General features: G+C 42.1%; 1 protein-coding gene across 1 annotated transcript in view; it reads right to left on the bottom strand.

The window, feature by feature from the left end:
- LOC121287881 (3-phosphoinositide-dependent protein kinase 1-like) overlaps positions 1–21976 on the bottom strand; it is a 103302-nt gene that overhangs the window by 15910 nt on the left and 65416 nt on the right. Inside the window, exons 2-8 of the mRNA XM_041205880.1 lie at positions 14826–15122; positions 8951–8993; positions 7886–8023; positions 7551–7695; positions 4491–4588; positions 4001–4076; positions 2397–2465 (exon numbers count right to left, since the gene is read on the bottom strand). Coding sequence (XP_041061814.1) covers positions 2397–2465; positions 4001–4076; positions 4491–4588; positions 7551–7695; positions 7886–8023; positions 8951–8993; positions 14826–15122 — 866 coding nt within the window. The remainder of the gene's footprint in view (positions 1–2396; positions 2466–4000; positions 4077–4490; positions 4589–7550; positions 7696–7885; positions 8024–8950; positions 8994–14825; positions 15123–21976) is intronic.

The raw sequence follows: 21976 nt of genomic DNA, 5'->3' as shown, positions 1-21976 counted from the left end.
CAGTCCAGTCAAGTTCATCGACTTCTGCTGGTTCTGCGATAGGGGAATACAAATGGTTTCAGTGCCTGGATGAAGTGGACACAAACAGCCAGGGATCTCACAGTGGTCACTAAAGCTGTGACTCTTGCTGAAAACTGCACAGGTGAGGCCAGGATCAGATTCATTTGCAACATTCCACATGACTAAGCACCTGCTAACACCTCCACATGTAGGTTGGCTACTTGGGGGGGTGCTGAAGGTGCCTTCCTCATTCCTGCAAGGAGAGGGACCGGTGCTTTTAATAAAATGCAAAGGCTGGCACCCTCGAAGACTCAGCTGGTTAAGTGCAACAAATCTCTCAGACCACGGTGGTCCTGGATTGAACCATAGTCTGTGCAGAGTGAGCTGATCAGCTAAATTAGAGAAAGGACACAGCTTGATTTGTGGATCAGGACTGCTGCTCCTGAGTAACATCTAACAACCCCGGCTGGCAAAGGTACATACTGGGCATGGTTGGCATGCTTTATTGGCCAAATAGCCTGTTCAAACATAATGAATAGTTTCTTTCTACTGTACCATGTACTTACACAAAGAACCAATGCCTTCATGAGATTGGGGGGGGGGGTTGTGGGTGGGTGAGGAGGAGAAATCTTTAAAAAAAAATCAAACCAGGTGATGAAATTGCCCCATTAATCATTTAAGTTCTTCATTGTTTCGTAGATGGTGATGGGCTTTCCACTGGGTTAATGCAGCAAGTCACATTTCCACTATCTGAACTGATGGGCATGTGACTAAAGACACTTCTTCACCAATAAGTGATAAAGGTCAAGGACTTTCCTACCACTTCATAAATCAAATTGTTTAGTAAGCATCGCAGATTGAAAAGTTACAATACTTGCTACTTAGAAACATTTATTTAAAGAAAGTAAAGTCTAAGTTCCATTGCCAATGAATAGAATTTGGTCCCTTGCTATCAATTCACGTCCGTCTTAATCAATGAAGAATGTAGTGACAAGGCAGCTCACAGTTATCCCAACATACTTCAGCACAGTACCATGCAATTTCTAGTCTGTGCGCATTGGCTTGCAATCCCAAGATGCTTTGACTGTGCCATCAATGGACAGTTCCAGAAGACATCAAGTGCAGTAGGGGAAGAGGGCAAAAGAAAAGTAGGGGCCATTTATTGATGGCACCCCATGCAAAGCAGACCAGCTGTAAACCAAACCCTATTAATCAGGAATGGCACATCATACAATGAAGATAAGGAAGGAGCAGGAACTAGTAGCAAAAAAAAAAAGGCATGAGAAAGTCCTTCAAAAAGTATATTACAGCACCTGGAAGTCTCTCTCTATACAGTTTTATTCAGAGTGCCTTCAGCTAAGTTAATGGGAATTATTTGAAAATAAGTCAAACTTAGTAGTGGTATTGACAAGTTTAAACTGTTCTTTAGCGTAGTGTCCTAGGCTCAACTATGTTCAGCTACTTCATCGATGATCTTCCTTCCATCATAAGGTCAAAAGTGGGGATGTTTACTGATGGCTGCATAATGTTCAGCACCATTCGCAACTCCTCAGATACTGAAGCAGCCCATGTCCAAATGCAGCAAGACCTGGACAACATCCAGGCTTGGGCTGACAAGTGGCAAGTAACATTCATGCCACATAAGTACCAGGCAATGACCATTTCAATAAGAGAGAAACTAACCATCGCGCCTTGACATTCAATGGCATTATAATCACTGAGTCCTCCACTATCAACTTCCTGGGGGGGGGGGGGGGGGGGGGTTTACCATTGACCAGAAACTGAACTGGACTAGCCATATAAATACTGTGGCTACAAGAACAGGTCAGATGCTAGGAATCCTGCAGCGTGTAACTCACCACCTGGATTCCCAAAGCCTGACACCATCCAGGACAAAGCAGCCCGCATGATTGGCACCCCATTCACATTCACCCTCTCCCCTACCGACGCACAGTGGCAGCAGTGTGTACCATCTACAAGATGCACTGCAGGAACTCACCAGATCTCCTTAGACAGTACCTTCCAAACCCATGACCACTACCAGTTAGAAGGACAAGCAGATATATGGGAACACCACCGGCTGGAAGTTCCCCTCCAAACCACTCCCCATCCTGACTTGGAAATGTATTGCCATCCCTTCACTGTCACTGGGTCAAAGTCCTAACACCCTGTGGGTGTACCTACATCACATGAAATGCAGGGTTCAAGAGGTCACCACCACCACCTTCTCAAGGGCAATTAAGGATAGGCAATAAATGCTGGCCTAGCCAGCAACGCCCACATTCCACGAACGAATTAAAAAAAAGACAATGGACCAAATTGCCAGAAATGAAATCTTGTAGGGGCCTTATCCCGTATCACAACGTACCATCCATCTCATCGGCTCAAGTACTTACCCAGCCCTAAATGGTGGCAGTCCAGCTACCAGCTGGTATATAATGCAGCCAAGAGCCCAGAGGTCAGAACTGTATGGGGTTAGAAAAATAAACGTCAGTCATTGTATTTGCACACATGTACTTCAACAAAGGTGAAACAGTTGGAGAATCCTGCTCTGTGAATAAACTGAAAGTGATGTGAGTCCAAGCTTGAGCTAGATTATCAGGATCATGCCTGCCATTCCATTCAGTTCCCATTTCAGCATCGCAAGTGCAATCCACTGCTATCTCAGAAAATAAGTAGAGTGGGGAGAGAGCCCAGTCTCCCAGGAATTGTGCCCGAGTGATAATGATACATATTTACAGGAACCCATTGGGTGGGATGGGAGTAAACCAAATGATTTTTTTTTAAAACCACAGTCCAACAATTGAAAAAAAATGTTTAACTAACCTCTCCTGTTGTTCATTTGGGCTCAGTTGTGATATTCCCTAAAGCTGAGACACATGGTCATTGGTCACACATGAATACAGTAAGTCCTCACTTAATGTCGACGCACATAATATTTTTTCACTTTAACATTGTTCATATAGTGTCAGAATATCCGTTTAATGTTGCCAGTTTCACTTTAACGTTATTTGCCAGAGACTTCCTCTTCTGCGGCCTGTCTGCTCACATGATTTTCCCCAGTTTTTCCACCCTCATTCTCAGTCTCTCTTCCTCCCGCTTGCCTACTCCTAGCCTCTGTTCTCACCCAAGTCCTCGAGGTCTGTTCTTCAGCAGTTCCCGACTCCTGCTTCTGGGTCTGCTCCTGGCTTCCAAGTCCTGGGCTCCACCTAGTGGCAGAAGTTGGTCAGTGCTGGCAGCTGCTAACTGCACCAACCAACTTTTGCCATTAGATGGAGCCTGGTCAATCTAAATGTATTAAGGTGGAGAACAGCACTGTACTTTTTTAAATAATTTAATTTGTATATTGCATTTCTTTTATATTTAGTGATGCATTTTATTTTGCAAGTTATTTCAGCTAGGAATGCACAGTGCTGTACATGTATGGTACATTATTTCAACTCGTACATTTATTTTTCCCCAGCGAGAAAGGAACATTGATAAAAACAAAAACAAAAAACTGCAGATGCTGGAAATCCAAAACAAAAACAAAATTACCTGGAAAAACTCAGCAGGTCTGGCAGCATCAGCAGAGAAGAAAAGAGTTGACGTTTCGAGTCCTCATGACCCTTCGACAGAAGGGTCATGAGGACTCGAAACGTCAACTCTTTTCTTCTCTGCCGATGCTGCCAGACCTGCTGAGTTTTTCCAGGTAATTTTGTTTTTGAGAAAGGAACATTATCTGGCTTTAACATTGATTTCTCTGGGAACCCATAGTTCACTTGAAGTTGTTTCATTTCAAGCTGCGATTTTTAGGAACACAACCACAACTGTAAGTGAGGATTTACTGTAATATGCCATTTGGGTGCAATACCAGACGGTGATCAGCAGCTGTAGAGAAACTGTACCCTATGAAGGCGTCAGCACCATTCTGGGTGGGGATGGGGGAAATTATTGCAAAATACCAAGCTTAAAGAGAAGTACCAGTGTCAACAGATGTGCATTGTGAGTTTCCACTTGCCTTTTACAAGCTGATTTCTCAGTCAGAAGCTCTGGTGAAACATACTGTGCTGTTCCAACAAAAGAATTTGCTCGTGCTGCAATACCAAAGCAAGACAAAGCTGTGAAACACTTTTACAGAACAATGGTACACTTATTCACCACACTTTGTATTGTTACCCAAGTGTTTTAAATTCAATTGACAGCGAGTGAAATTACACAGGCTTAAACAAAAGTAAGAGCACAAATATTTCATAGGCACTTTCCATAGTCAAAATACCATTCAAAGTTTGTATTTATACAGCATCTTGTGAACCCTCTCAGGAACAGATTAACTTCATAAGTGCTGTGACTTACAGACATAAACACTGCATCCAGACTGTGCTGTGACTCAGTTTGGAGTGCCTGTCGCTAACACATGTTTACTCCCCAGGACTTGTTTGGTTATTCATTTTTTGCATATCAATTTTCCACTCAAAAGGTTGACGGACAGGAAAGGGTTAGTTCTGCACCTTGCGTACTATCTGAAGATAATACTTTCGCTGTTCCGAAGTCGGTAATCCGTATGTGCATGTCCTCGCTCAGCAAAATATTCTCTGGTTTAAGGTCCCTGAAATCATTTTTAAAAAAGGGTTAAGTCACAAAGAACCTTCCAATTGGACATCTAATGTTTATGACTGGGCAAAGGTACAAAAAACTAACCTCATCCTGACCAAACCTACTCATTTTCTCAAAATATGTTTCTCATCCTGCTCTCCCCAATCAGAAGTCCCCTGAAGTGACCTATACTGCTCCCCTCAGAAGACTTTCTATTGGTCCACTATTATCTTTGGATGAATTAGTCTCGCCCGACTTCCCTTTCCACCCCTAAATTTTAATTGTTACCTTCAGGTTTTCACCAGAAAACAAGGAGCAAATCAAAGGGTTGATTCGGAGCATCATCACCAACCTCTCCAGCCCAACCCAGAGACAGACCAAGGGTCCCCTCTCCCCCAGAGAGGAAGCAAGCCCTCGCTACCCCCAGAGGCAGTCCTGCTCTCCTCAAAACTACTTTGGCCTTGCTACATCTCTCTCCCTTCAAATAAAAACAAATTCCTCAACTGTATTGAGCACTCACCAGCCATTCCAGTCCCTCTCCTGACATCTGCCTCTCTTTGGCCTAAGAATACATATATTCTTCCATGTAAGGGCACTATACAATTGAGTCATAATACATCAGAATATAGCAGTGAATGTTACATATATTGCTGCCCCCACAGTGTCATGCCCATGACTGCAGTTTGTTTCCACTCAGGAGCCAGAATGTCATGGCCTATTTGCAGTCTGAGACACGAATGAGCAGATGTCTCACTGACAGAAAAGCAGTAGCACAGTATCGCCTTTTATAGGGTTCAATACATTTTGAGAATTGGCCACAACAACTGGAGATGGGATGGTAGGATTTTTCAGTATTAGAGACCCAGTTTTCAACATGCAGACGTGGAGATGAGGCAAGGGCTTTAGCAACACATGAGCATTCTTTGAACAGTTATCTGGTGCGGCCCACACTTGACCTTTAAATGACGAGCTGCAATGTAACGGGCAACTGCTGACTCTAAGTGGATGGCTGTTTCTTTAGTATTCAATGTGGGACCAGCACTGGTTACAATGTCTTTCCACCAGGTTCAACTGCTGAGTGGTGGAAGTGCGACTGTATTGAAGAGCAAGAAATATAAACAGAAAATGCTATAAATACTCAGCAGATCAGGCAGCATCTGTGGATAGAGAGAATTAAAGTTTCAGGTCAATGGCTTTTAATCAAACTGAAAAAAGCTACAGTTGTAACAAGTTTTCAGCAAATGCAGATGTAGGGAAAAGAGTGGGGCGGGGCAGAGTGGGGGGAGACCAAAGGCAACATCTGTGATAGAGTTGAAGGGAGGAGAGATTAATGACAAAAAGGATGATGATGATGATGATGCTGCAAGGCACAAACAGGTTGTAATGGGACAAGAAATAAAAGATGGCTCTATAGACGGTGTAAATGACAACAGCAACATCATTACCAGCACCTTCTGTCCATCTTGTGGAGTAAGCGGAAGAATGCAGCAGTCTGCTATCATGACCAAGCTTCCAGTCAATTGTCATTTTCCTTCTCCGCCCACTACCACAGAGATTTCCGTCATAGCCTCCTACACTGTTCCAACGAAACTCAAAGTTCAAGGAACAGAACTTCATCTGTCGATTAGGTACTTTTACAGCCTTCCAGACTCAACATTGAGTTCAACAATTTCCAATCTTAACCACAGGTCCTATCTTTTCAGAGGCCAGGTGTTGGTAAGGATTCTGCTGCTGCTATTTACAGTTCCTCTAGACCCATTTTTGTTTTTTTTTGTCCCATTACCGTTCCATTTTGCTTTGCAAACCTTCCTTCATTAATCTCTCCTGCCTTTCACCGTATAACAGACCTTCCCTTTTGTTCTCCCCACCCTCAACCTGCCCATGTACTTTCTTAAAATTGGTTACATCATTAACTTTGTCCAGTCTGACATAGGTCATTTCTCTCTCCACCTGATTATTTCCAGGATTTTTTGTTTTTGTTTCAAGTTTCCAGCATCCACAATATTTTGCCTGTTGCATTGAAGAGGAGTTCCACTTACAGCACATTCCCTCCCCACTCTGACCTCAATGCCCACATAGTTCATATCTTTTCAATTCCACTACCACATTCTTGTGAAATCCAAGGCAAAGTACCCACTATTATCTCCACCTTCCCATCATCCATCAGATTTATTTTTTCATGTCTAATCCACTTTATCCATTTACTGCTTTTTCTTCAATTTGCTTTGATAAAATCCTTTACTACCTACCTTGTTACCTGCCACTCCATGGCTTTTCTAATCTTCCTCCCTTCCCCTCCAGATTTCTCATATTCAACTCAATTTTCTATTGTATTATGAATCGTAGATTTGTCAGATGACTCGGAGTCTCAGTTAAATTCTGCTATTCACCCAAGGAGTTCCAGGTTTATCTGAACACCTTTAATCTGTGTGAACATCTAGTCTGTGCCCTAATAACCTCTGACTATATTGTCTTTTGACCAATTTTCATCACAATTTATCCTTACCTAATTCAAATTATTTTCCAGTCAAGTACCTTAACCTCTGACTGTTGTGTGCATTCAGTTCAAGTTTTTGATCCTAGGTTCAGACCATGAAAGCAAGGCTTGCAATCTGAACTGACGCATTAATATGAGTTATATGGTAGAACCCAGATTTCATCACCCGAAATCACCGGTAAGGAGGCACAAATTGGGTGTTAGATGCTTTCCCATGTTTTAGAGGTAGGCAGCGTATATTGTTTCCCTCAACACAGGTGCATTCTCCATCAGAAGTTGCTGGAAATTGATTAAGTGCTTACGTTTCTCTTCTTGGTCCAAGATTACCTGTACCGGTTCTATTGCTGCTAACGCAGCACAGACTAGCGAGTTAAACAGAACTTTGTGGTCTGCATGGTTCAACTGAAAGCCAGTGATCCACTGGGAAAGTAACTTATTTTTGCATTGATAACTAATACAAAATAGTGAAACTCCTTACCTGTGTATGATCCCAATCTCATGTAAGTATTCTAGCGCTGAAACAATTTCAGCAGAATAAAATCGTGTGCAGTTCTCATCAAACGAGCCCTGCTTACGAATGTATTTAAGAAGCTCTCCATTTTTAGCATAACTAAGGCCAAAATCTGCATTTAAGTTAAGGACCCAATTGTGCTTTACTATAATATTAACAGAATACCAAGATGAAAAAAAACTGAATTTGTAATTTTTAAATAATAATTTAAACTCATGCAAGACAAGCAACAAGTTCATGGCTTCCCGGCATTTTCTTTCAAGCAATGACTGGGACATTCCAAAAAAAAAAACAAAGGATACAGAGCTTCTCATCATCCTGAAAAGTGAAGTAGAGTTTTACAAAAAAGGGGTGATCCAGGCGTGACATGATATCCCTCTCTCGGGTAACATATGGTACCTTGTTCTCCTTAATGATATGACGCTTCTCCAGGATTTTAACTGCAAGGCAACAAGGAAAGTGCTTCACTGAGGCTGCGTGTTAATTAGAAACAGATTACTCTAGTTTTCTACTGATGCTGCTGGTTCTTACCAGTACACAGCTCCAAAGGCAACAACAACCCTGTGCCATCAATTTTGCCTTTATATATTCCCAGAAAATGAGTGCTAGTTGGCTATAGAACATGGGGAGCTCAAAGCTGAAATGAATCCGATCTCCACCCAACATTCCAAAGCACAATTCCCCGCCGAGGTCACAAGACAGGGAAAAGAGAACCTAGATGAATTTCAACTCCATAGACTATGAAAACCCCAGGCCAACAGTAACTGGCTGGCTGTTGGCCAGGCTAACATCTGCTAACTCCAGGTGGTCTGTTTGGCTTAGTGGGGATGACTTTCTGTTCAATTTGGCAGAACAGCAAGAAACTATAAACATTCACACATTTTCCTTGCAGGGCAATCCTTAAGCTGTTGTACCATCCAACTAAACAAAATGAAAAAAATAAGTTTGAGGTTAATGCTCCCACTGTCTGTCTCACTACTGTGTTGACCCAGGGCCATTCACCAACTTGCTGGCAGGCTCCTGGAAACATTGGTCTTAACCTGTTGTCAAGGGTTGGGAATATGGCATCCTTTCCCACTTCAGATTTAATTTGCTTCTGACTTCAGGGCAATGGAACACAGAGTCAGGCCTTTACTATGGCCAAGGTCCAGAACATAATGTAGCCAAACCCAAGTTGCATCATCCTATGCCTCAATGCATATATGGCTCCACGACATTGCCATGGGGGTTTAGGAAACCTGTACAGGACTTTGGGATCTTACAGCCAATGTAAGCCAGAAAGCAGTTTTCCCAAGATGACTGCAGCCACGTGTATGAGTCATGATGGGGTCGACAGCCTGAAACCACCACACAAACTTGTTACTTACTAGCATATTCTTTACCAGTTGCTTGCTCGCGGGCCAATACAACCTGCATAGAAACAAATAAAGCAGTCAACCACATACTACAAAATCCTTTCCGAAAATGCAACCTCAAGTGCTCATTTACATGCTTCATCGTCAAAGGCAAGGCTCAGTCTGTCAACATTAAAAGCTTCACTTTTTTCCTCTTTTTAAACTCTCCTAGTGCAAGGCAGTACTACTGCACATCTGACACTGCAGCACTCCTTTAGTATTTTACTGCAGTATCAGCCTGGATTATGATGTGCTCAAAGTCACCAGAGTAGAGCTTGAACCCTCAACTTTCCAACTCAGGTGAGATGCTAACACTGAACCATGGCTGACATCTTGGTAAACATGTACTAGAAAATAACCACAAAATGAATGGACTACTACAAAATTCCATCTGGTTCACTAATATCCTTCATGGAGGGGAACCTGGCACCCCTAAAATCGTCCGACCTATTGGCCCCAGTCCCAAAATCTAACTACTCTTCATGCCCTCAACTAAGGTTAAGCAATAAGATGTGGCTTGCCAGTGTTGCTCACGCCTTAAGAACAAAAATAAAATTGGAACATTCTGTAAATAGGGACATGAAAGAGCATTGGATTTAGCAGATGCAGCAGTGATTAGGGAACCTGATTAGGCAGGCTGTAACATCTCAGGCCAAAACCTGCAACTTCAGCTTATCTTGTGCTGTGCAAGTGACACAGGTTTGTCAAAACATGTCCTGGAGATTGACAGATAAAAATACCAGAAATAATTAGCATGTCAGGCAGCATCTATGAAGACAAACAGTTAACATTTCAAGTCAATGATCCTTCATCAATACCCTGCCTGACTTGCTGAATATTTCCAGCATTTCCTGCTTTTATTTCAGCTTCCCAGCCTCGGCAATATTTTGGTTTGTGTTTGTGCCCTGATACATGTGATATGATTGGCAGGCCTGACATGGACAAAAGTATTTTTCAGTGGTCAGCTTTGAGTTACGGTGAATGGCATTCCTTCTTGAGATGTTGGACTGAGGCCTCAGATGCCCTCTGGGATATTTTTTATTCTTTCATTGGATGAGGGTGTTGCTGGCTAGGCCAGCATTGATTGTCCATCTCTAATTGCCCTTGAGAAGGTGGCGGTGAGCTGCCTTCTTGAACCACTGCAGTCCATGTGATGTAGGTACATTCACAGTGCTGTTAGGAAAGAAGTTCCAGGATTTTGACAGTTACAGCAAAGGAACAGCGATATATTTCCAAATTAGGATGGTGTGTAGCTTGGTAAGGAGCTTGCAAATGGTGGTGTTCCCATGTACCTGTTGCCTTTGTCCTTCTAGGTGGTAGACGTTGTGCATTTGGAAGGTGCCGTTGAAGGAGCCTTGGTGAATTCCTGCAGTGCATCTTGTAGATGGTACACACTGCTGCTACTGTGTGTTGGTGGTGGACAGGGTGGATGTTGAAGGTGGCGGATGGGATGCCAATCAAGTAGGCTTCTTTGTTTTGGATCATGTAGAGCTCGAGTGTTGCTGGACATGCATTCAGTCTAGCAAGTGGGGAGTATTTCGTCACACTCCTGACTTCTACCTTGTAGATGTTGAACTGGCTGTGGGGTCAGGAGGTGAGTTACTCTCTGCAGAATTCCTAGCCTCTGACCTGCTCCTGTAGCCACAGTATTTACATGGCTAGTCCGTTCAGTTTCTGGTCAATAGTAACCCCCAGGATGTTGATAGTAGGGGATTCAGCGATAGTAGTGCCACTGAATGTCAAAGAGAGCTGGCTGGATTCTCTCACGTTGGAGATGCTCATTATCTGGCACTTGTGTGGCATGAATGTGACTTGGATAGCAAAGATACCACTATTTTAAAGAAGAGTAGGGGAGTTCCCTCCAGTGTCCAGGCAAATATGCATCCCTCAAGTAACATCACAAAAACAGATTATCTGGTTATTTCATTGTTGTTTATGAGATCTTGCTGTGCTCAAATTAGCTCTGGGTTTCTTATATTACAACAGAGACTACACTTCAAAAAGTGATTCATTGGCTGGGAAACTCTGAGACTTCCGGTGATTATGAAAGGTGATACATGCAAATGTTTATTTTTTTCATCAACCTGTGTCAAGTAGAAAAATCACAAAGGGACTGGTAGGTTACTTTCCTCAGCTTCCTCCAGTTTATACCTCCATTAACAAAGAATACCATGAGGTTCATTTCTCACATGAAAGCTTTTCATCAACAACATATTAACATTTAACATATTGCAGAAAATTGTTAAAACCTTGCAACCATTAGGCTTTGGAAGCGAGTCTGAGTTAACTGAAATATTAGACTGGAGGGCAAAACTTGTCTTTTGTAAATTGTTTTCAGCCTGAGGCTAAGGTCTATTTTTGGTATTCACCATTAGATCTGATGGTGTGATGGGATCCCATATTATTTACGGTACACACACCAATGGTAGAAAGTGTTTATGGCCTGCAGTCCAGAAAGCTTTGCACATGCAAAGGGCCATTTAGGTTCGTTAGGAATGAGGGCTTGCTGTGTACAAGGACTCTTGCATTGGTCAAGGTAAAATATATCTGAAGCAAACTCAAATCACTATCATTGAGTATACATTTCCTCTCTCTATGGGCCCATTGTGACTGCACAAACCCCAGGTATGCGGATTACTGCTGGAGTTTACTGGCAAGAACTGCACAGTTTACCAGAATGTGGGGGAGCTGGCATTGGTTCGAAGGTTATCAGAGACACTTGCAAAGAATTCTACCCATCTACCAGCCATATCAATGGCTAGTCAACTATCAGCACCTCTGTGTTGTGGTGAGGGCTCTCTCAGGTACTGGATACAGCTATTAGAAGGAAAAACTGTGTCAAATCAGTGGGAATCATTCAAAGGTGAGATTCTACAGGCACAGTGCAGACAGGACCCCACAAAAAAAAAAGGTAGTACTGCCAAATCTAGAGCCCCCTGGTTATCCAGAAGCATACAGGCCAAGATAAAGCAGAAAAAGAAAGCATATGGCAGTCACAAAAGACTTAATACTGTCGAAAGCCTACAGGGGTATAAAAAGTACAGGGGTGAAGTAAAAATGGAAATTAGGAAAGCAGAGAGAAGATATGAAAAAATATTGGCAGGTAAAATCAAAGAAAACCCTAAGATGTTTTACCAGTACATTACGAGCAAGAGAATAACTAAGGAAAAGGTAGGGCCTATCAGGGATGTACTTGGTAGCTTGTGGGTTGATGCAGAATATGTGGGCAGGGTTCTCAATGAGTACTTTGTCTCTGTCTTCACTAAGGAGAGCGATGATGCAGATATTCCAGTTAAAGAGGGGAAGTGTGAAATATTAGATACAATAAGCATAATGAGAGAGGAAGTACTGGAGGGATTGACATTCCTGAAGGTGGATAAATCACAAGGTCCAGATGGATTGTAGCCCAGGCTGTTGAAGGAAGCCAGGGAGAAAATAGATGCTCGGAGGATCATTTTCCAATCCTCACTACATACAGGTGAGGTCCCAGAGGACTGGATATCTGTGAACGCTGTACCATTATTTAAAAGGGGTTCAAGGATTGAGCCAGAAAATTATAGGCCAGTCAGTCTGACTTCGGTGGTAGACAAATTATTGAAAACAACTCTGAGAGACAGGATAAACTTTCAATAAGAAAGGTATGGATTGATCAGGAATAGTCAGCATGGTTTTGTTATGGGAAGATTGTGTCTTAATAACTTAATAGAATTTTTTGAGCAAGTAACAAGGATTGATGAAGGTAGTGCAATGGATGTCAGTAAGGCATTTAACATGTTCCCACATGGCAGACTGGTCAGGAAAGTGAGGTCTCATGGGATACAGGGGAAAGTGGCAGGTTGGATCCAAAATTGGCTCAAGGAAACAAAGGGTAATAATTGATGGATGTTTTTGCGAATGGAAAACAGTTTCCAGTGGTGTTCCATAGGGCTCAGTGTTGGGGCCCTTGCAGTTTGTTGTATATATTGATTTAGACTTAAATGTGGGAGACATGATTGGGAAATTTGAATATGGCATAAAAATTGGCCATGTAGTTGACAGTGAAGAGGATAGCTGTCGACAGAAAGATATCAATGCTTTGGTTGAGTGGGTGGAGAAGTGGCAAATGGAACTCAATCCAGAAAATGTGGAGTAATGCATTTTGGACGGGCAACAAAGTAAGGGAATACTCAATAAACAGGTAGATATTAAGAGGGGTTGAGGAAGTGTGACGCCTTGGAGTGCACGTCCCAGGTCCCTGAAGGTGGCAGGACTGGTGGATAAGGTGGTAAAGAAAGCATATGGAATGCTTTCCTTTATTGGGTGAGATATTGAATACAAAAGCATGGATGTAATGGTGGAACTGTATAAAATGCTGGTTAGGCCACAGCTGGAATTTTGTGTACAGTTCTGGTCACAATACAGGAAGGACATAATTGCTCTGGAGACAGTGCAGAGAAGATTTACAAGAATGTTGCCAGGGCTTGAAAAGTGCAGTTACGAAGAGAGATTGGATAGGCTAGGGGTTGTTTTCCTTAGAACAGAGTAGGCTAAGGGGTGACCTAATTGAAGTGTACAAAATTATGAGGGATCTTGATAGGATAGACAGGAAAGCCCTGTTTCCCCTAGCTGAGGGGTCAATTACCAGGGGGGATAGATTTAAGGTGATAGGTAGAAGGATTAGAGGGAACATGAGGAAAAACGTTCACCCAGAGAGTGATGGGCGTCTGGAATTCATTACCTAAATTGGTGGTTGAGGCTAAAATGCTCAATTAATTTAAAAGGTACCTGGGTCTGCACCTGAAGTGCTGTAACCTGCAAGGCTACAGACCAGGTGCTGAAAGTGGGATTAAAATGAGCGGCTAGTTTCTTTTTTCTCTTTTTGGATGGTGCAGACACGAGGGGCTGAATGGTCTCTTTCTGTGCCATAACTTTTCCATGGTTCACAGTGCTGCCAGAGAATCTGATGCTTCCAAACAGAGATCCTGGCCACTCCCTATGCTCAACATTCCAAAATACCGATTCATGGGTTACAAGGTTCTGCGGACTCCTGTAAATCAGTCCCTCCTTAAAATTAATTTCAAGTAATTAACACAAGACTTGGGAATAATGAGGGCTATATAATGCAAGTACCAGAAACTTGTCTGTGTAAAGCTCATGTCTACAGTACATTCCCCAATGTACTTCAGAGCTAATGGATTATTTTTGAAATGTTATCATTTATGTAGGCAAACACAGAAGGGTCCCAGCAACAGCAATAGGATGACTGATTAATCTGGTTTGATGCTGTTAGTTGAGGGAGCAGCATTGATCAGGTGCTGACTAAACCTCCTACTCTTTAAATAGTCATGTGGGATTTTCAACATCCATCCAACCAAGGAGACAGTTTACCATGCAATGCAAAAATAAATGGCATCGGTGTCAGTGAAGCTCTCCCTCAATAATGCACCGACGTCAGTCTAGACTTGGTTCTCAAGTCCTGGACCGAGTCTTCAATTGGGGACCTCTTGACTTAGAGCTTGGTGTTGTGTGCTTTAAGGTGAACTAAGATAAACAGTTAGACAGCACATTCCTTTACAATCCACCGGCCATTCATTGGCCCTTACATCTGAATTACTAGTAACAGACCATATAGGTTTATTTCCATCTGTTTGAAGGTCTTTTTCCCATATATAAGAGAGAGAAGTACAAATGGAAGACAGGACAAGCCAGCATATGGATGGTATATGAATACGGGTGGGGAAAAGAGAATGAAGATGGGGTGGGCAGCAGAGAGAATGACAATGAATACAGTCAGCCTTGACATATAACCAAATATGCAGATATATGCAACTTAAATGTGGCAATATATACAGACATTTAAAATACATACTGTTGAGAATGATCCCTCCCCAAGAATCTTGCCAAACTTGAAGTCTTCGGGCCGTTTTTTCCGTGGTTGCTGAGTGTGCCCCGCCACTTGTTGCCGCTGGGTCTGTGCTGTCGGTTGTTGCCGTTGCCCCACGTGCTGTGGTAAAGAGCTCACCACTGGTCCAGTATCACCTGCACTACTGTCCATGGTGATACCTGAGATAGCAGGCCGCGTGCTGGAGTCGGACTGATTCCTCACCATGGATGGAGATGGGCATGAGCAGAGGACCACACTGGACTGAATGGGAACAGCATCATACTGCAAAATAAGGCAAAAAGAAAAAAAATCATAAATGAGTTCAATCAACAGAAATCAAATCATAGGGCTGAGACTTGCATTGTGCGACTTTATATGTAATCCATACAGGCAATTCATGAGTCACAGCTACTACATAACCATCCACTTAACTCCATCCTCTACCGCAGGTTATTTTAGAACAATAGAACAAAGTGCTGACAAATCCCCCAACACTCCAGTATTCACTGATAACTGCCCCACCCCATGACTCCCTGACTAGAAACAATGCTCACGTACCCAGGAGAGGAAAACAGAGTCAAACACCCTGGAAAAAGGGAGCTTCATCTACTGCCATCTGCAGGCAACGAGAACGCTAACAAAACTAAGTAAGTTGTCTTCCTGCAAGGTTCTCGTCTTCCATTGGCAGGGCAGGGGCACAGTCTCATACATCTTGTCCACTTGGCTAATCCTTGTGTGAGGTTCAGTAATGCGCATATCTATTTATTAAACCAAATTTTATTTTTGTCCAACAACATTCCCAACCAGGATTTGGGGGATGGAGGGAAGAACACTTAGTACACCAGAGTCAAAGCAGGAAGTCTCGACTCTGCCAGTACTAGTCTTGAACCAGAAACTGATAAACCTTGGGCCACCAGTTCCAGAATTCCCACTTAAATACTTCCTCTACCACACTACACAATTGAAATCTGACCAGTTTAGAAGTGTAAACAAAATTCAAGTGACTGAAGAGATCTTCTCTCCTCTCCCCAAGCCATTAATCCCTTTTAATGGAGTATGATTCCACAAGCTTTAGCCCCCTGTGGTACCGCCTTGTATCCAAAGCTGACAAAAGCCAGGCCAGCAGGTATTAGCAGGACTTTACAGCCAAGCCTGATCCTCTCTTCACCTGGTATTCAAATCTACACTTCATGTAGATGATCACTAAATAGAATAATAACCAGCAAAAACTAAGACTACTTCTCCCCTTCCTTGAGTGAACTTATAGCACCCATACCACTGCTCCAGGCAGACTAGATTGAACCCAGGATCTTAGGCAGGGCTTCTAATGCAAGTTTAGCATGGCTGCCCAGGACTTAACCTGTCTCTGGAGAGAGGTGGTGAGAGACCTGTGCAGGTGCTGGTCTCACTCTATTAGTTTGACACTGCCTCAAGGGTAACTCCAGTACTAAACTGGGTTTACAAAGTGTTTAGGGGATCTTTCTGAACTCATGTGCATCTTATATTTGCCCATGGTTATGTTAAGTATTTAGAATGAGTCAGTGCTGTCACCCATAACTACCTAAATATTGTAATCTTAACCCAGTAATCACGTAGGCACATATCTCTTCTGGATAGGTGAACAGTAGTCTCAGCAAGTCTAATACTGGTATCTGCAGCTTTTCTGATTTGCACAAAACTGACTTCATCTTTGAGCCACCAGGAGGAGCTGCTGATTTTTTAAAAATAAGACGACAGTTTAACCAGTATTAATCTGTAGTGAATATCTTACCCATAAGCAGCCTTGCAATCACCTAATGGCTCAATTTAGGATCAGTCATGCACCGAACTATGGCAAATGGGTTTAAAGGATGCCCAGCCTAGGAATCAGCCTTGCAGTGTTCCGGCTATCAGTGAAAAGATGGACTCAAATGTGCAAAACAAAGGCACACAGCAGCACAAGGACACTAAATATTCATATTCCTTAATACCACTGTTCTGCAATATCTCAAATAATACCAGATAAAAAAAATGCTTTTAAAAGTGCCCTAAATTTTAAACTTTGCACTTATTTCCAAGCATTTCATCAATTTGCCCAGTTTTTTTTGAAAAAGTCCTGTGGATTTTCTACTAAATAAAAATAACGTCTGGTACTTTCCCAATAAGTGTCTTCAGTTACCATTTTAGTCTTAGACAATCTACATAAGCCACAGAAACTTGATAGGTTTCTCCCCAAGACATACCGAAGTTGACAAATGCAGCAAAATCAAGATGACTATTCACAACCCATGACATTGATAATTATCACCACTTTTTGCAATAATGTGTTAATCAGTCAGAAGCAGAATATGTTTGAACAAAAACAAACGTTAATACTCAGGATTACAAAATGTGAGTTCGTGGAACACTCCCAAGAGATCATTCTTCAGAACACAGGAACATGAGTAGGTCATTCAATACCTAGAACCTGCCCCATTGCCGGATCATGGATCATTTGTACTGCAGTGTCATTTATCTGCCTTTGTTGTGTGTGTGGAAAGTGCTTCCTGATTTTGCTACCGAATGCTATAACCAATGTTAAGATTATGCCTCCTTGTCCTTGACAACCCCATTATAGGAAATACCTATGGCCTGAATGTTCCAGTCTCCAGATGATCATACAGTGGACATATGCTATGGGATCCCTCAGAAGTCCCAATGTACGGACTGTGTATAAATTGCACGGGAAGTTTCAGCTTCTGATGGGCAATTCTTGTGTCTGGAACCCTCCAAAAAAGTATCCAATTTTGAGTTAGAGTTGGATACGGGTTTTTTTTGGGGGGGTGGGGGGGGTCCGACTCGCTTATCTGGATAGTTAGTTACCCAGAAAATGTTAGACTGAAAAAAAAAGTCTAACTTCTGGGGTCTGATCAAGACTACCACCTCCCCATCCTATCCACACTGTCATCCAACCCACTTATCTCAGGTCATACATTCAATAAGACAGTGAAAAGCTATTTAAATGTCCCAAAGTTTTCATGTGTTAATGAATGAAGACTTACCAAAATTCTGCAGCTGGTGCCGTAAAAAGGGGACATGGCTTCACTTCCCCCAACAATCCTGTCTTATGAGGAAGGACTCCAAGAATAGGTACGCTCCGCATTTCTGAAGAGGCCCTGTACGAAAGTGCGGGCCAGAAATGCAGAGCTCCACCTTTGTGTAAAAAAAATAGGAATGGAGTGGCAATCCACTTCTCAGAAGATCTGGCCCATCCACCCTGTCAAACATTTAGCATTTTTAAAACCTCAGTCAGATCACCGTTGTCTTTTACACTCAAGGGATTATAAATCAAGTTTATGCAACCTATCATAATTTAACATCCAAGCCACGAAACTGCATGGTGCTCCATCCAAAGACAATATGCTTTTGCTGAGGTGCTATGGCCGGAACTGAACACTGTACTCCAGATGGGGTCTGATCAAGGCTCTGTTCCTTCACTTCCAGTCCCTTTGTGCACTTCCTAGTCAGTACTCACCTAGAGTGGCACCAGGAGAGATTTGAGAATCTCACCTGCCATCTCCAGATTTTTCTTGTATTTATATAGTGCTTCATCACACAATGAACAGCTTTTTGAGAGTCTGATACATAGGCAAATGCAGTTGCTGAGTGCCAGTAACGTTTTACAAATAGCAATGAGGTGGATAAGCAGTTACTCTTTCTGTTGATATCAGAACTCCCTGACATCTCCAATTTTGACTTCCTACACTTTTGGCTTACTACTTTTCTTCACAACCCCCATCTGCATTATATCTGTATTGGGTTCCTAAATTTCTTGCTGCTACTGCTCTCCTGGTAACATATCCGTAGTCTCAAATCTATAAGCTGAAGCTTGCATGTAATTGGTGTTTGACTGCCCTGCCTGAGCAATTCAGACCTATTAGGTCACTTTGAATTGTATCATCATGGCAAAAGCTGCTTACCTATCATATCATAGGTGAGTGATCTGAAGCTCTGGAACACAAAAGCCTGACCTCTGGGAGTCAGTATCTCTGTAGGTGGGCTCTTTAATGGCTTTAGTTTCTGTCCCTTTTTACATCCAGCACAAATGTTTGAATTTTAAGTTTCTATCCACTTGCTACCACCCCACACATCCTTCACACAAGCAATAGCAATTGCATTTATATCTTATAGCACCTCATCATATCTCCCAGTGCTTCACAAATTATCCATATACAGCAAGAGTTGGTCATTTATGTATCATTACTGTTTGTAGGGCTTTGCTGTGTGTAAATTGGATGCAGCGTTTCCCACAACATTGACGATATTTTTAAAAAAAATACTCGATTAGCTGTGAAGTGCTTTCGAACGTCCTGGGGTTATGAAAGGAATTATATAAATGCAAGTTACACAAAACTCTGCTATAGTCATACAGGGTTCTTCCACTTTACTACAGACACACTATTTTGAGTGGCAGAAGCTAAATGAGTAAAATGAATTTTAGAATCACTTCAAACAGTCAGACTTGCTGCCTGCTTTGGGTGTGCGTAAACAGAAACCATTTCTTCTCTGCATGTTAGTCTCACTTTTATTCGCCATGTAAAATGATAACTCACTGACAGAAACCAGATCTTGTTGAATGACTCAACGAAACCTCCACGCAATGCTATTTTTATTATTTCTTCATATTTTAAAAATATGGGGTTTCTCGCTTTCCATGCATTATAAAATCACATCTCATTAAAATACACTTTACTGCTACAAAGCCACAAATTTGCAAATAACCACGACAGTTGAAACTTCAAAATTAGTCAGTCAAGCTCTCCTCTAATATTGTACTAATTACAATATCCTAGAACTACCTCACTGAAATCAACAGAATAGAGGAAAGAAATTGCAGGGCTTGAAGGACATCTCCTTGAAGATAGGTAATCAGTGATCAATCTGCTATAACTTGTGTGAACCTGCTACACTCCCACTAAAATAATTCTCAACACAACTTATTATACAGTCAATAGTACATATCCCTGAAACAAAGAAACTGAATTGGAAGGGTGTGACTAAGGAATTATTCACATTTTTAATGCAAATAATCTCTTTCGCCAATCTCCTTCCCCTCTCAGTTCCATGGTCACCGGGCACAGTGCTAAGTGGTGACACCACAGTTAAAGCTGCTTCATATCTTGTCTATGAGCTGTTGAATTTCAGCAGGCTATCAAATTGTGAAGATGGTCAGAGCCAAAGCCAATCCTGCCCTTATCAAATATCTACATGTGCTCACTTGTTTAGCAATTATCCGTCAGGAGCAGGAACCTTAGCAGATTCCCGTCCTGCCCCCTCTAACCAAGGCCAACTGTGGCACCTTGATTGTGGGCCTTTCTGACAGAAGATAACTCAGTGCAGGCCAAGGATCAAAACAGCCTTTCTGACAACAAGCATTATGTAATCTCTCCAAATTGCTGCAATGCACTAATTAACCAAGATAGGAAATTACAGGTCTGATTGTTGCAGTTGTGCAGTACCTAACAAGACTTAAATGCATGTACCAATATTCAGAAGTATACAGGGCAACATTAACTGTGGTGACCATATTTAGTAAAGTCACTGTAAGCAAAGTGAACCATACAATTATGAAGCTGTGCTTTTTAAAAAAAAATGACTGAATTTACTGGCGGGAAAACACAATGAATTTTTAAAGAGAATAAAACCACATTCCAATGACTTGAAATCACAGTCAAAGGTGGTTGAACATTTGCATCACTGCACCTTCTACATTCCAAGCCATTGAAGAGACACAACATGTCTGCAAAGTCTCACCAGGAACAATTGCGTTGAAGGAGAATGAATGGGGGCTATCTCCTACCCCATCTGTAAAGCATCCAGGTGTTCACCTGGGTGGAGACAAACCATTAGACGTAATTACTTGGACAATCATGTAAGCCACGCCACTGAAATCCATTAGTCATGACTATATTTTGGTCACTGGGCAGTTGGAGGGGGTCATGTGAAAAACCCAGCTGACCCTGTGTGTGTTTCAGCATCTGTTTTCTCGGCAGACCAAGGAACAAGCAAATGAGGTGCTGAAGAAACAAGACCCTGAGTGGGTTCCCTCTCTCTCTCGCCACCCAATTTAAAATCTGTGGACCCTGTCTGTTGATTTTGACTATCCATGTGCTGCAGGCAGAGACTTCTTTAAAGAACACAAGCCAGCAGCTGCTGTCTCCAGAAGAATAGATACATCATCCACCTAAATCTAAATCGGCACCTCGATGCCGAACCCAGAAAGACCACTGAGTTCAGCCGGAAGCCAGCCAAGTCACCAATCTTCCAGAGCCGTATACCCTTTAACTTTACTGGACTTAAGATTGCTTCATTTAGCCTCCTACTTGGTAATATGTGTGCATGAAAATTGGAGTGTGATTATTTTCCTTTGACCAGGTCAAGTATAATAAAGACTATTCTCTTTTCTCTAACCTCAAGAAAACCTATTTGTCTCATTTATAGTCTCAGCATGTAAACAGCTAAAACACTCACTGAATTGGCAATCACATCATTTTAAAGAAATCTGCTGTGGTCAAATGAGGAGTAGGGAAAGAGAGGAGCTGCCATCTACTTCTTACCTGGTTGTAAAAAGTTACCCTTTGTGGTTGATGGCCCAGATGTACTCCATCCAGCAATGAAGCATCATGGGATAAAAGTGGAATACATTAATTCAAATATGGAAGGCCATATTCCCTCCAGTGCTTCAAATCAGTCATGTTGTCCCAGTCTCAGGCTCCTGTTTTCACTCATTGTTTTTATTTTAGTACCTTAAGTTATTCTCACCCTGCCTTCAAGAAAAGCAACACCAAAAGAAAGGTAATGAATAAAAAGCAGGATCAACAAGAGAGAGCAGTGAAGAGAAAGGAGGTCAGTGAGGCTACAAAGGACCCTGTATGTTAATCAATTACAACCAAGCAATCTATTCAACCTCATCAACAAATTTTGAACTGGGTGAGAATTCATTTAATTTCCAGCTTCATATATATTTTCCTTGTGCAATCATTCCCTAGAGTTCGAAACCCTCAAAACATCCAAGACAGGTGAGAGAAATCAACCAGTCCATCTTCATTTGCCATCCAAAAACAGACACTAACTAGTGTAGCACCTATTTTCTTAAATCTCAGTATTTTTACCTTCAC

This window comes from Carcharodon carcharias, chromosome 15 (assembly GCF_017639515.1).
Source record: "Carcharodon carcharias isolate sCarCar2 chromosome 15, sCarCar2.pri, whole genome shotgun sequence".
Taxonomy (NCBI): Eukaryota; Metazoa; Chordata; class Chondrichthyes; order Lamniformes; family Lamnidae; genus Carcharodon; species Carcharodon carcharias.
The sequence above is the reverse complement of the archived record's forward strand: the minus strand, read 5'-3'. Positions and strand labels throughout refer to the sequence as shown.